This window comes from Paroedura picta, chromosome 11 (genome assembly GCF_049243985.1).
Source record: "Paroedura picta isolate Pp20150507F chromosome 11, Ppicta_v3.0, whole genome shotgun sequence".
Lineage (NCBI taxonomy): Eukaryota > Metazoa > Chordata > Lepidosauria > Squamata > Gekkonidae > Paroedura > Paroedura picta.
The window spans coordinates 63,082,375-63,096,866 of NC_135379.1; the positions used below are offsets into that span (position 1 = coordinate 63,082,375).

Consider the following 14,492-nt stretch of genomic DNA (forward strand, 5'->3'; position numbering starts at 1 on the left):
GACGAGTGATGACCTTAAATCCCTGCATTCAGCCCTTTTACAGCCTGGCCATGACGCCATAGGACACTATGACAAAATTATTAGCTTGATCAAACCTCTGCTTATCAACAATAAACCTCTAAAGCTGTTATCCTGCCCCAATAGTGGCTGGTTTGACCAAGAATGCAAAACCTTCAGGAAAAAGCTAGTCAAATGTATGAGGCTGAGCCGTCGCAGTAGAGAGGATAACAGAATGTTAGAGCTCATCAGATTAAGATCCCAATATAAGAGTCTCCTCAAAAGTAAGAAAGCTGACTATGCTAAACATATGTGGAACAAACTAAATCTGGCAGTAAAGGAGAAAAATGAGTCTCAATTCTGGAACCTTGTTTCTTTCGGGCTTGCAAAATCACCCCAACAGGTTGAAGCCCAAATATCTGGAAACACTTGGTTTACACACTTCTCGAAAACCTTTGGAGCCTGGCCACCTCCCCCACCATATACAGAACCAAACACCCAGGCTATTTCCATTGACTCTCTAAGTTTACCAGCTTGGCCCCCAGTCACAGAGGCTGAAGTCAGAGGCCTTATTACATCCCTAGCTTCCAATAAATCACCTGGAGAAGATCTGATTCCACCTGATTTATTTAAAGCGTTCCCTAACTGGTGGGCCCCAGTCTTAGCTAGGGTCTTCACCCAGATAAATGAATCAGGCATTTTCCCCAATGGCTGGAAGATGAGCATAGTGGTTCCTATCCACAAAAAAGGCAACAAGACCGACCCACAAAACTACCGCCCCATTAGTTTACTAAATATCGCATCTAAACTCTACGGAAAATTCCTCTTACATAAACTAGAGGACTGGGCTGCTGACAACCATATTTTACACCCACACCAAGCAGGATTTAGAAGAGGCCATTCTACCACTGACCACTGTCAAACCCTCCATTACTTAGTCTACTCCAGTATAGAAGGCCCTACGAGAGCCTTATACGCAGCTTTCATTGATTTAGCCACAGCTTTTGACTCCATTGATAGGGACAGACTCTGGTCAAAGCTGAGGGAAACTAACATCGATAAACGCCTACTGTTTCTGATGCATGAACTGCACTCAGGCACCCACACAAAAATTAGGGTAGGTGCTTCAGGCTCTCTAACTAATGAAATTGCAGTAAGGAAAGGGGTAAAGCAAGGGTGTGTACTAGCCCCTCTGCTTTTCAATATTTATATCAACGATATAGTTCAAAGACTATCGGGCCCAGAATTTGTACCCCCTTCTGTCGGTCAGCAAAAGGTCTCTATCCTGCTATATGCAGATGACATGGTCCTGGTTTCCCTTACAAGAGTTGGTCTGAAAAAGCTACTTAACAACTTGGGTACTTATTGTAAGGAAGAGTCCCTTTCCATTAACTACACAAAAACAAAAGTTATGGTTTTCAGGAAAAGACCTAAAAAATTTACCTGGAGTATAAACAATATTCCTATAGAACAGTGTAGTACATTTAAATATCTTGGAATCACTTACAGTGAGACCCTAAACTGGAATGCCCACCTTGCAACTATAAAGGCCTCTGGTCTAAAAATCATTGGAGCCATTCTGAGATTTTATTATACCAGGGGAGGGTTTCTAGTTGACCCAGCTCTAAAGCTCTTTGCAGCCAAGGTCATTCCTCACCTACTATATGGCATTGACATCTGGGGCTGGAAAGAACAAACAATCAATAGCTTGGAGCCCATTCAGAACTTTTTCTTCAGACGTATCCTGGCTCTTCCAAAAGGGTCCCCTGCAGCCCTGATGAGGGCAGAGCTTGGTTTTCCCTCACTCAAAGCCCGTGCCCACTTAGCTATTCTGAAATCTTGGAAGAAAGACATCTCAACCAAATTAGATTCTTTAAGCCATCAAAGTTTTAAGCTCTTATTGAGCAAGGACAGGACTCGGTCTGATTTTTTTAGCTCCATTCTTTCACGCTATACCATACCAGATGACTTACTGCATACATCAGCCAATATTTCTGATTTACGTGATTGGGTGTTCAAAGCTGACTCTCTGATCGACCACTCTTCAATACAGCTATCACAAGCAGCCCCATGGTATAAAACAATTAAAAAAGACCATTCCAGAGCATCATATTTAGTAAATATAACGACACGTAATCTTAGAATGGCCCTAACATCTTTGCGGTTTGAAATGATGCCATCAGCCATGCTCTCTGGGCGATATCTCCGAATACCCACAGCCCAACGCCTGTGCATATGTGGAAATCCATCTGTGGAGGACCTGCCCCACTATGTCTTGGCTTGTCCCCTGTACTCCGAACCCAGGGGCAAATTCCTTGCCAAGCTATTACCAAACTCTCACCCTATTTCTGATTTTAACAAAGTCACCTATCTGTTATCAGATGTCGACCCCTATATCTCTTATAGGGTGGCACTTTTTGCTCTGGCTGCCAGGAAGATTCGAGCTAATGCATTTTTACAGGAGCCTCCACCTTGATACACCATTTTATCTCTTTTATTGTAACTTAGTAGTCCATGTTTACATTTTTAGGTACACAATATTGGAGAAATATTGTTTTATTTATTTATATTTGTGCCATATTGTTTTAATTGTGTTTTGTAATGGCCTTTGGCTACATACAATAAATGTTTATCGTATCGTAAGTGACCTGTGCAAGTACCGGGTCATGTCTGACCCTTGGGGTGACGCCCTCCAGCGTTTTCATGGCAGACTCAATACGGGGTGGTTTGCCAGTGCCTTCCCCAGTCATTACCGTTTACCCCCCAGCAAGCTGGGTACTCATTTTACCGACCTCGGAAGGATGGAAGGCTGAGTCAACCTTGAGCCGGCTGCTGGGATCGAACTCCCAGCCTCATGGGCAGACAGCTTCAGACAGCCTGTCTGCTGCATTACCACTCTGCGCTACGGGAGGCTCAGTGTGATGTGGTTTAGAGGCAGCTAAATTGCTGGAGGCAACGAGCCACCTCAGACTTGCCAAGGAGCTAGCTTAATGCATGAATGGGCCCGGTGCCCATGACAGATCCCACTCCTGGACTGACATGTTTTTCTGGGGGTTGTGAATGAAAAGGAAAGTGCGAGGTCCTGCCAGTGGATTTATTGTTAGCTTTTGCAGACAAAAACAAAGCTTAGAAGAAAGCCCTTTTTTGGCATCACCCCAAGGGACACCCCTCTCCCCCTCCCCCTGCAGGGCACCAGTTTAATTTGCCTGACATTCAATAGAAGAACGGCATGTTGCAATAATTAGTTTTATATGCCTATTGAAAAATATCCAGATTTTTGTTTTAGATTCCTTCCCCTCTGCGCCAGGCATTTGACTTTAGCAAGCGATAGGTCATGCAGAGGGGGCTTTTTGACACATTGGACAAGAGGCAGCAGTGGAAGAGAGTACAGACCCAGCGTCTCGAGTTGCCATCTTCCAGGCGGAACCCGGGGATCCCCCAGCACGGCAGCTGATTTCCAGAGATCAATTCTCCTGGAGAAAATGGCAACGTCAGACAGTAGAGTCTGTGGCCTTGGGCCTTCCCTGATGCTCCTCCCTCCTTAGGCTCCACCCTCAATTTTCCAGGGATTTCCCAACACGGAACTCCCCCCTCCCCCCCCAGCTTCTGGGTTCTTTCATGTGAGCAAGAGGACGTGCTCAGGGGTTCCGGCATCACAGGTTCTTCCTCCTGAGTGGTCTGCTTCCATGACCAGACACGGTTCAATGGCGGCTTGGGGCTTACCTGCACAATCTGGGGCCTCACCTGGCTGGCCTGGGCTAGCCCAGTCTCATGCCTCCTCGGCAGGGTCTGTAGTACTTGGATGAGAGCCTGTCACGGAGGTCCAGGTTTGTGCAGAGTCAGGAAAAACCAAACCACCCCCCAGGGTCATCCTAAGCCCTTTGCCACTTCCATTCCCACCACCCAACCTGGAGTTGACCCTTTTTACTCTTGACAGATTGTTGCTCACAGAATTCTTGAAAAAAGAAACTTCAACCCAGCAGAGCAGTGTCCGGGAGGGGAAGCAAGGAGGTCTCCGGGGTTGCAGCAGATTGAGCAAAATTGCTTCCTGTTAACGTGTCGCCAGATGTTAGTGTGGCTTTGCCAATAAGAGGAGGAGCTGATTCCACCTAACTGATTGCCTCCCTGGGACTAATTGAGCTGATGCGATCAAGGATCACAGGGGAGGGGGAGAGAGTCATTGACAGGGAGAGGGTCAGGCCATACACACGAGGTTCAACTAGACTGCAGGGGTAGTCAAACTGCGGCCCTCCAGATGTCCATGGACTACAATTCCCAGGAGCCCCCTGCCAGCGAACGCTGGCAGGGGCTCCTGGGAATTGTAGTCCATGGACATCTGGAGGGCCGCAGTTTGACTACCCCTGAACTAGAGTGTCGTTAATAGGGGACATGTTGCAATATATGTTAACCTCCCAAATACCAAAAACCTATTACAGTGGAAAATCAAAGAACTCTATAGAAAATTCTGTGATGACTTTTGCATCTTACATGGGAGACCTTACATAGGTTTGGGAATCCTGCTCTGGGAATTTGAACAGAATATTTTTTTTTTTTTGAGAAAAAATGTGCTTCTCTCAGATTTGAATTTTGGAATTCCTCTGGAAACTACACAGATTGTGCCCCATTTAGTTACGCTAAGACCGTTTTTGACTGGGCCTGGTATCTGGGGTTCTGCAGGGTCTCAAATTGGATTACTGTCTCTGGAAGCAGATGGAGACTCTGTTGGGTCAGGGATTTCTCGGTTTATTTATTTAAACACACATTTTACCCTACCTTTCCTCGTGGTTCAAGCAAGGATTGGTTGTGAGGCCATAAATCACTCAAATAGGTTATGAGACCTGGATTTGCTATCTCTCTCTCTATATATAAAAAAAATCCACAGCAAACACAACCCATTCCAGGCTTTTTAGAAACCTGTGCAAATAACCCCATATTTGGTGGCATGCTGGAAGTAACTGTGTCAGGGACACGTGTGAAAATGAAGGGAATTTAGTTCTAACGAAGACCAGATGGTGGCATCTGTCCAAGGGAGAATTTTGTTCTTATTTTGCACACAAAGACAGTAAAGCACAGTGAAATATAAGATCCAGCAAACATGGTCTGTTCTGACAAAACTCTGATGTCACCAGACAAGCAATGTAATGTACTTGTACATGCCAGTGAATTAATTCTTGGGATGGGGTCATTAAAATGTATATCTGAGTCCTGGACTCCAAAAGAGATTCCTCTTTGCAGTGTTTTGCATTGGGAATTTGTCGACTGTACACGGAAGAAACTGTTGTGCAAACTGCAAAAGAGGGAGAGAGAGAGGGAGAGAGAGCTGGTCCACAGACTCTGCTCAATGCCAAGGACATAAAATTGGTTGGGTAGTGTGCAAACAATGGCCTGTGGTATTTCTTTCCTATTGGCAGGGGTATTGGGATTACAACACATGACCATTGTGATTTCTTCCTTCACATGAAGAGGGCCAACGTGTATGTCTGTTGTGGGGAGAGGAATGGGAGGCGACTGTAAGCCGCTTTGAGCCTCCTTCGGGTAGGGAAAAGCGGCATCTAAGAACCAACTCTTCTTCTTCTTCTTCTTCTTCTTCTTCTTCTTCTTCTTCTTCTTCTTCTTCTATGTCCTTTCAAAACCCCACCTCTTCTTTTTAGGTACATCAGAAAGATTCAGGGAGGATGGGTCTGTCATGGATCCGTGGAGGATAAGTGGGGGCCAGCCACGGTGACTGAGGAGAACCTCCACATTTAGAACGACAGCTGTCCTGTTTAAGGAAATCAGAGACGGGGGTGTGGGGGGAAGCTGCTTTGGAAGGCAGACTCTAGGGCAGGGGAGGCCAGTCTGTGGCTCTCCAGCGCTCCATGGACTACATGTCCTGGCAGGGGCTCATGGAAATTGTAGTCTGGACATCTGGAGAGCCACAGTTTGGCCACCCCTGCTCTATGGGATCATACCTGTGTTCCCAGCCCCCACCCTACCCAGACGCCACTCCCAAATCTCCGGGAATTTCCGAACCAAGAGTGGTCACCCCTGTGAGGAACTGGAAGAGGCCCTGTGGTGCTACAGTGAGTGTGGGTGACGTGGATACCAAGAGCCATGAGATAGGTCAGGATTTTGTGGTTGTTGTTAGAGTATTTTTACATTTTACTTTATTTTGTCTTTTCTTTCAGAAAAACTCTACAACTCCAGCGGACGGGAGCTGAGGCGGGCCCTCTTCTCCCTGAAGCAGATATTTCAAGTGAGTGCGTGCTCTTCCGGGGCTGGCCTCAGTTTGTCTTGGGAGTGCCGTTTCCGGCTCGATCAAAAGACCTGATGTGTTCTTGCTTCATTCAGAGTTCCAACCCACCATGAATTCATTTCTCGCCTGTCCTGCCGTCACGACAGTTTACCCAAAGTGCTTGAAACAGTTTGAAGAGAATATTCTGAGAAGGAATAAGGGACCTTAGTCAAGAAATCTGCCTGTCCTGCTGGGACATAAGCGAGAAAAGCTCTTTAATACTGAGAAAGAGGTCAGAATTAGGGTTGGGCGCTTTGGTGTCCGAAGCAGCCGTTCGTGTCCGAAGAGGCCAGCGCCACATGGCCAAAGCGCCCAGCCCTGGTCATAATGCTGTTGTGTTCTCAGCCAGGCAGTCGTAGAAGCAGAGGGGGAGTCCTTGAAGAGCGGGGGGTGGGGGGGAGGGTTTCCATGCACACCTAGCGCAACCAGGATAGCCTACAATTGTCTGGCAGCCAGAAGGTTGTGCCAGAAGGTTGTGTCTTTAGCGTTGTGCCTCCAGGTAGAAACTTGTGGGAAGAGGGGAAATTGAATTCACCTTCCGTCTCGATAAATAAAGCGAACGGTATCAGGTGCCTGTTTAGTTCTGTGGGCACAACTCCAGTCCCAATGACAGGCGGAAGAGTCCCCGTTCCCAGTTTAAAAGCGAGGGGGGGGAATCTGCCAGTCGGGTGCGTGTACGCTGGCTGTGGCATTCTTAACCCATCAAATGCACAGAGTAGGCGCAAGTTTGGTGTCAGAAGCAAAAGTAATTTAATGGGGAGTGGAGATAGCAGGTCATGGAAATGAAACACATCCCTGGGAAGAAAAAGCAGTAGAGAATAGAATATAGAACAGAACAGAATAGAATTATAAGCCCCTTCCCCCAATGGGGAATTCTCTGCATATCACTTTGTAAGGGGATTTTCTGTCCTAAGGAATTAGATCCACTCGCACTTTGGGATTCCTTCAGATTTGTGACCCAGCAAGCTGAACGCAACCCAGGCAGTGCTTACGCTAATCGGGGACAGATGCTGGAAAACCACTCAATTTCTGCAGGCCATGAAACAGGGCCAGTTGCCTGCCTCTGATGGGGCGGGAGTTGCTTGGTAAGTCACCAGTTGCACCATCCTGCTGGTGCAGCAGCTAGCCAGGTGGTGTAAAAGAGGTTCCGTTGGGTTCTGTAGTTATTGCAGCTGGCTGTTGGCATCTCCCTTAACCAGAAACCATTTCCATATAAACTCACGTCAGATTTGTGCGCCGTTTTAAGTCCCGGTGCAGTGCAGATCTCAGGCAGTCAGGTTGGAAGCAAAACCAGTTATGGAGAATTTCTGTTCTCCCGGCAGGGTTCCCCCCCCCCCCCGCCGCCCCTTTGAAACTTATGTCGCTGTGCCATTAATCATTTCTAACAATTGTGCTTTTCAGAGCTCGTAGGGTAGCTCTCTCGCTCCCGCTCTCTTTCAGCCTGTTGAAAAGATTAACTGGGAGGTGTTCGGAGGCACAGAATCCTATCAGTGAGAGAAATCAAATGTCACACACTCCTTTTCCTAAAGAGTAATCACTCATCTTGAGGAGCATTCTCCAAGGGCCTCGTTGTGCGAGGGAAGAGGTGTGTCGCGCAGGCGGAAACACCCCTGTTCATAAAAGGGGATGATGGATGACTCCTCCAGGACTGGAGCGGGTGACGTTTGATTCCAGGGTAGGATGTTCTGGAGCGGCTTGTGACGGAGAGGCCCCACCCTGCTGGAGATTCGGGCCCCAGGAGTTTTGGCTGAAGGGAGCTAATGCCGTTCTGTTGCAAAGAACAGAAAACATATTTTTGATTAATTTAATTTTCCACCTGCATTCTGCCCTTCCCGATCAGCTCTGGGATGATAGCTTCTCCATGATAAAACCAGCATTTTGAAATGTTAAATTTAATCTTGTGACTTTAAAATTTTGGCATTAGCCATGAAAAATAGATTATGTTATTTTGTTTGTTTGTTTGTTTGTTTATTTATTATATTTATATACCGCCCTCCCCGGGGGCTCAGGGCGGTTTACATAAGAACAACAACAGTACATAAAACAATCTATAAACATGTGATTAAGCAGTGATTAAACTCCTCAGTGGTCCATTGGGTCCAGCCTCCCATCTCACCCAGGGGCCAGCCAGTTCCTCTGCAGGGCCAGCCACAGGGCAGAGAGGCCGAGGCCTTCCCCTGAGAAGACCCTCAGAAGAGCCCTGCTGGGTCAGGCCAGGGAGGGTCCTCCAGTCCAGCCTCCCATCTCACCCAGGGGCCAGCCAGTTCCTCTGCAGGGCCAGCCACAGGGCAGAGAGGCCGAGGCCTTCCCCTGAGAAGACCCTCAGAAGAGCCCTGCTGTGTCAGGCCAGGGAGGGTCCCTCCAGTCCAGCCTCCCGTCTCACCCAGGGGCCAGCCAATTCCTCTGGATAGCCAGCAAAAAGGCAGAGAGGCTGAGGCCTTCATAAGGACCTCAGCCCTGCTGGGTCATCCAGCCTCTTGTCTCACACAGTGGCCAGCCAATTTCTCTGGAGGGCCAGCAACAGGGCAGAGGCTTTCTCCTGATGTTGCCTTCTGACCCTGCGATCCAGAGGTTGACTGCCTTTGAACGTGGAGGTTCATGATACATGGGGGGGGGGAACCACAGCTGAGAGAGGAGGCAAGCCATTAATCTTCTGGATATTACTGGAGAAGCTCATTTTTCTGCCCAAGGACAATTTCCTTCTCTCCCTCTCCTCTAGTTACATATGCTGCACAAAGTGTTACTCTGCTTCGTATTCTGTCAGCCAAATGTCTTGAAAAAAGGAAGGAGGGGGGAGAAAAGAATCTGGAAAGCAGGAACTATTCCCTGCTTCAAGAATTGCCTTTTACATTTGAGGTCACCCACCCTGGCAAATCAGCCAGTTAATGGGCCTGAAAAGATTACCCTCCTTCAAAAAGATGTAAACAGTCCCCTTTTAATGCAAGAGAAATGAGCTGGGATGCCTTTCATCTCCCTCTGCACCACCCAGATGGTTGGGTCCTCTTTTGGCCCCACCATGTTATAAATACATGATAAAAATATCTAATGCGCAAAGTGCACATTTATGTCTGTGGCATAGCTGTGTTTTAAGTTCCCCTTTGCTCTATTCCCCCCCCCCTTCCTTTAATAGAAAAATATATATGTAGCTTAAGGATTTGTGAAGTTTCATGTCAGATTTCTTGGTCCATGCTGGCTTTTGACTCACCTCTGCATCAGCGGGGCTGTACGACTTTTGTCTTTTAATGTGCACCAATTCAAAATGTACATTGTACTGCATTATTACTGCATGCAGTCAGAACACAGGCGTGCGCCAGATGAGTTCCAGTGCGGACTGGGCCCATTTTCTGATCTGAGCACAAATCTCCCCTTGGGCAGCCCAAGGACCAGGAATGCAGTTGGAGTCTGAGGGGGGCAGGGGGTCACCATTTGTGCCTGTGGCCAGTTTTGGAATCCCCACGCACTGTGGTGGGTGCAATGGGGGATCTGGGATTGCCACGCAGAAAAAGACATTTGCATGCCACCATTGCCTTGGAAACCACGTGGTCCTGGGGTTGCCGTGAGTCAGTTATGACGATGGTGCATAGCAGTTATTGTAGAACATGTAGGGTGTTGGTCTGTCTGCAGCAGCAGAGAAAAACAAGAGTCCAGGAGCACCTTGAAGTCTAACAACCTTTGTGGAGGGCAGTCACAAAAGCTCCTACCCTGCTGTCAATGTTGTTAGTCTTTATCAGGGATAGTCAAACTGCGGCCCTCCAGATGTCCGTGGACTACAATTCCCAGGAGCCCCTGCCAGCATTCGCTGGCAGGGGCTCCTGGGAATTGTAGTCCACGGACATCTGGAGGGCCGCAGTTTGACTACCCCTGGTCTTTATGGTGCTCCTGGTGCTCTTGTTCCTGGTGCCAGTTCTTCCAGATTTTGCATCCGTTCTGAAATGACTCTGATAAAAACATGTACCTGAACTCCACAGCCACATCCAGAGCGGACGATGACCCTCTCTGTCTCGTCTTTGTCTGCATCACAGAAGCTCTGAAAGGGCTTTTGAGGATGACAAGAAGCATCTAATTTTCTCCCTCCTTCTGTCTCTCTTTTCTTGACAGGATGACAAGGACTTGGTCCATGAATTTGTTGTGGCTGAGGGGCTGACGTGCTTAATAAAAGTGGGCGCAGAGGCGGACCAGAACTACCAGAATTACATCTTGAGAGGTACCAAAACTCCATTTGCTTCTGTAATCAGCTCTCCTCCTCCTCCTCCTCCTCCTCCTCCTCCTGCAACCTCGCCCCCTTTACGACTCGGCTGCATTTTTGTCTTGCTTTCTAGCAGAAAATTGGTTCCCAAACCTCCTTACAGTTCTGAAGTGCAATCCCAAGCAGGTCTGCTCAAAATCCCACCCAAGTCTGTTCAAGAAAATTTCCTTAGGATTGCACCAGGAACTACCTTATTTGGAGTCACACCAGAGGCCTTCTAAATCAGTCTTGTTTTTGTTTTGTTTTGTTTTTAGGACTGCAGACAGAGATGGCACAGCAGGCGGTCCCTGTGGTCTGTGGGGTCAGTAGAGTAGGGGTGTCCTACCTTTTTGAGCCTGGGGACACCTTTGCCTTCTGACCCAGTGTGTGGGGGGGGTGAGCAGAGCCACAAAACTCTGCGTGGTGAGCACCAGGTGCCCACTAGTTCTACACTGGGGAAGCCTGCTGTTGATGGCTGGTTGGATGGAGAAAGACTCGAAGTAGGTGGGGCACAATGCAGGAGGCTCCCTGAGGCCCATTCAGGAGGGCTACAGACAGAGTCTTTGAACGGTTGTCCTCTCTTGCTGAATCTTGTTTTCTTTGAAACCTGCTCTGAGGGGCGTATCCACAGACTTGCATGGATGCTGGGAGCCACTCTGTGCTTTGTGGCTGCCCCGGTTCAATAGTAGCCCGTGTTAGCTTTGAGAAATAGATTTCTTCCGGGGCAGTGAATGTACCACGGCCTCTCCTATAAAATATCCTTGACTTCTAAGAAGCGTCAGCAGAATTGGACGTGCTGCTTCTACAGTCTGTGCATCTGTAGGCAGCCTCAGGAACAACTACCTGGTTTCCTTAGGAATCCTGCTCTTGAGCCACTGGCTGTTACAGCTATTTATAAAACAGAATGCCTGTGATGTCACCTGGGTACCCGTTTTAGAACAAATGCTGGTATGGGTCCATGCTGGGAAATCAGATTCCTGAACTGTCTCCAGGCCACGGGTGTGCTGTGAAATGCCCTCTGGTTACGTTCGTTTCTGAATTTGTGCGCGACTTCAGTACTGTCAGAAGTGACCAAAATACAAGAAAAGCATGTCGGAGTGACAAATGGGAAGTGATTGTTGAATTTGTCTCAAAGAACCCCCTGAAAGCGCAATTTGATTTGCATCGATCATAACTTGAAGCAGAGGTAGAACAGACAAGGACCATCCGTGGGCTACTGCTGGTTGCTTGTCTGAACATGTAGGCAGACCTTGGTCTGATCCTGTGCTCTTAAGCAACATCTTTAAGATCTCTTGACCATCAGAGCTTAATTAATCTCGCTTCAAAACTATATGCACAGTGGTAGAATTCAGGTGCCCCAACCTGGATGGCCTGGACTAGCCCAGCTTCATCAGATCTCAGATGCTAAGCAGGGCCTTGGGTGCATGATAGTTGACCCATGATAGTTGTACAGAGGCAGGCAACAAGAAGACACCTCTGTTCATCTCTTGCCTTGAGAACTCGGGGGGGGGGGGGGATTTTCAATCCGCTGTGACTTGACCTCACTTTCTGCCAACCCAAATACTGGAATCCTAGAAAAAAAGCAACACACCATTCAGGGCTGAAATCAGCCCACCCTGCCCCACAGGGTCTGACCTATGGACTCCCTGTCCCACCAACCCCCGCAGTATCAAAGGGAGCTGTCATCATTTAAAGCAGACTTCCTCAACTTGTTTACCATGGAGAAACCCCCAAAACATTCTTCAGGCTTCAAGAAACCCCAGAAGTAGTGCAATCATGCAGAACATGGTTGGGAAGCAGAACTGAGGAAGCACCCATCCGGGGCCCCTCCCCTTCCCGCCCCCTCCAGGCCCAGCATTGGGCATTTTGGGAAGGGGTGGGTGGGTTGACATGACCATATGTGGTCATAAAACAGAATTTTAAAATATTTTAAAAATTTATTACCCCCCCCCCCTTTCAAGAAATCATTCCAGGGCTGTAGAGAAACCCTGGTTGAGAAACCCTGGTTGAAAGTCTGGAATCCCTTGCTCTTGACTGCCCCCACCACAGAGGCCAGAAGAGGCATTGCAGCTTCCCAGACTGAGCCCTGCTGACTCACAGGCAGGTGCTGCCACTACATGCCATGTGGGAATGGAAGCACACGGAGTTCATAGCACCAACTGGGGCAGCAGAGAGAGAACAAAACGTTTGAAATGAAAATGAACGCAAAAGTCGGCACCAAAAAAGGTTTCGTATCCCTCGTGTACAACCATATAAATAGGCCATTCCTTCAAAAATGAAAAACAGCTGGTACCTTTCCACTGGTACTTTAAGCCCATGATTGCAAGGCCTCTGCTGGCACCAGGAACAGTTCCCTGCCCTCCTGGGAGGGATAGCCTCTCTGGTCCTTCAAGGGAGCCTTCCAGGGTCCACCACCACCACCTCGATCTCTTCTCCAGCCTGAACACGCTCAAGGGGCTTGGTCTCTAGGGCCCCGACCACCTTGGCCCTTCTCTTCTGCCTTGTGACAGGTCCAGAAGAATTCTCGGTGTAGTAGTTGGACAAGACGCTTGAGATGTAGCATAATTAGAATCATAGAATCATAGAGTTGGAAGGGGCCACACAGGCCATCTAGTCCAACCCCCTGCTCAATGCAGGATCAGCCCAAAGCATCCTAAAGCATCCAAGAAAAGTGTGTATCCAACCTTTGCTTGAAGACTGCCAGTGAGGGGGAGCTCACCACCTTAGGCAGCCTATTCCACTGCTGAACTACTCTGACTGTGAATTTTTTTTCCTGATATCTAGCCTATATCGTTGTACTTGAAGTCTAAACCCATTACTGCGTGTCCTCCCCTCTGCAGCCAACAGAAACAGCATCCTGCCCTCCTCCAAGTGACAACCTTTCAAATACTTAAAGAGGGCTATCATGTCCCCTCTCAACCTCCTTTTCTCCAGGCTGAACATTCCCAAGTCCCTCAACCTATCTTCATAGGGCTTGGTCCCTTGGCCCCAGATCATCTTCGTCGCTCTCCTCTGTACCCTTTCAATTTTATCTACGTCCTTCTTGAAGTGAGGCCTCCAGAACTGCACACAGTACTCCAGGTGTGGTCTGACCATTGCCCAAAATGGCATTCGCCTTTTTTACCGCTGCATCACACTGCCTGCTCATGTTTAGCTTACAATCCACAAGTGCCCCAAGGTCTCATTCACACACAGTGTTACCTAGAAGTGTATCCCCCATCCAGTAGGCATGCTTTTCATTTTTCTGACCCAGATGCAGAACTTTACACTTATCTTTATTAAATTGCATCTTGTTCTCATTTGCCCATTTTTCCATTGTGTTCAGATCTCGTTGAACTCTGTCTCTATCTTCTGGAGTATTTGCCAGTCCTCCCAATTTGGTATCATCTGCAAACTTGATGAGTAGTCCCTCCACCCCCTCATCTAGATCATTAATAAATATGTTAAAAAGTACCGGCCGAGCACCGAGCCCTGAGGTACCCCGCTACTCACCTCCCTCCAGTCTGATGAAACACCATTGACAACAATTCTGGTTTTTCACCCTTAGTGTTAAGGCCAATACCAGTTTGTACCGATTTGCAGGCGTAGTCTGGTACTCTGTAATGGGTGTGTATAAATTCTTTACGTCCTGTCATGGGAATTGGCCTTCAAACCACTACAGAGTTCATAAGTTTAACCGCCACATAATAATTTAGAAAGCTACAAATAAACAGAGCTTCTCTCTTGTCCATCTCAGGATATGAAAAATGTCTTTCCCTCCCTTTCATGTTATGTCTGCTCCTCTGTAGTTCTCAGGCTTCTCCGTAGGGCTGAGGAATAATAACACCATAAAATTACGGGTTCCCCTTGTTTGGGAATCTGACAGGACCAAGACGCTGCAGATTGCCTCCTCTGTCTACATGAAAACAGATCTTTGTCTGTGATTTTCTGCTGGTGCAATTCCCATGAAACGTGAGGCTTGGTCCTAGGCAGACCCTGTGAAAAAGGAGGAAATAA

General features: G+C 47.9%; 1 protein-coding gene across 5 annotated transcripts in view; it reads left to right on the plus strand.

Annotated features, from left to right (window-relative positions):
- Positions 1 to 14,492, plus strand: part of FHOD3 (formin homology 2 domain containing 3) — a 194,728-nt gene that overhangs the window by 96,472 nt on the left and 83,764 nt on the right. For all 5 annotated transcript variants that reach the window (XM_077304679.1, XM_077304680.1, XM_077304682.1 and 2 more), the window contains exons 4-5: positions 6,165 to 6,232; positions 10,370 to 10,475. In XM_077304679.1, coding sequence (XP_077160794.1) covers positions 6,165 to 6,232; positions 10,370 to 10,475 — 174 coding nt within the window. The remainder of the gene's footprint in view (positions 1 to 6,164; positions 6,233 to 10,369; positions 10,476 to 14,492) is intronic.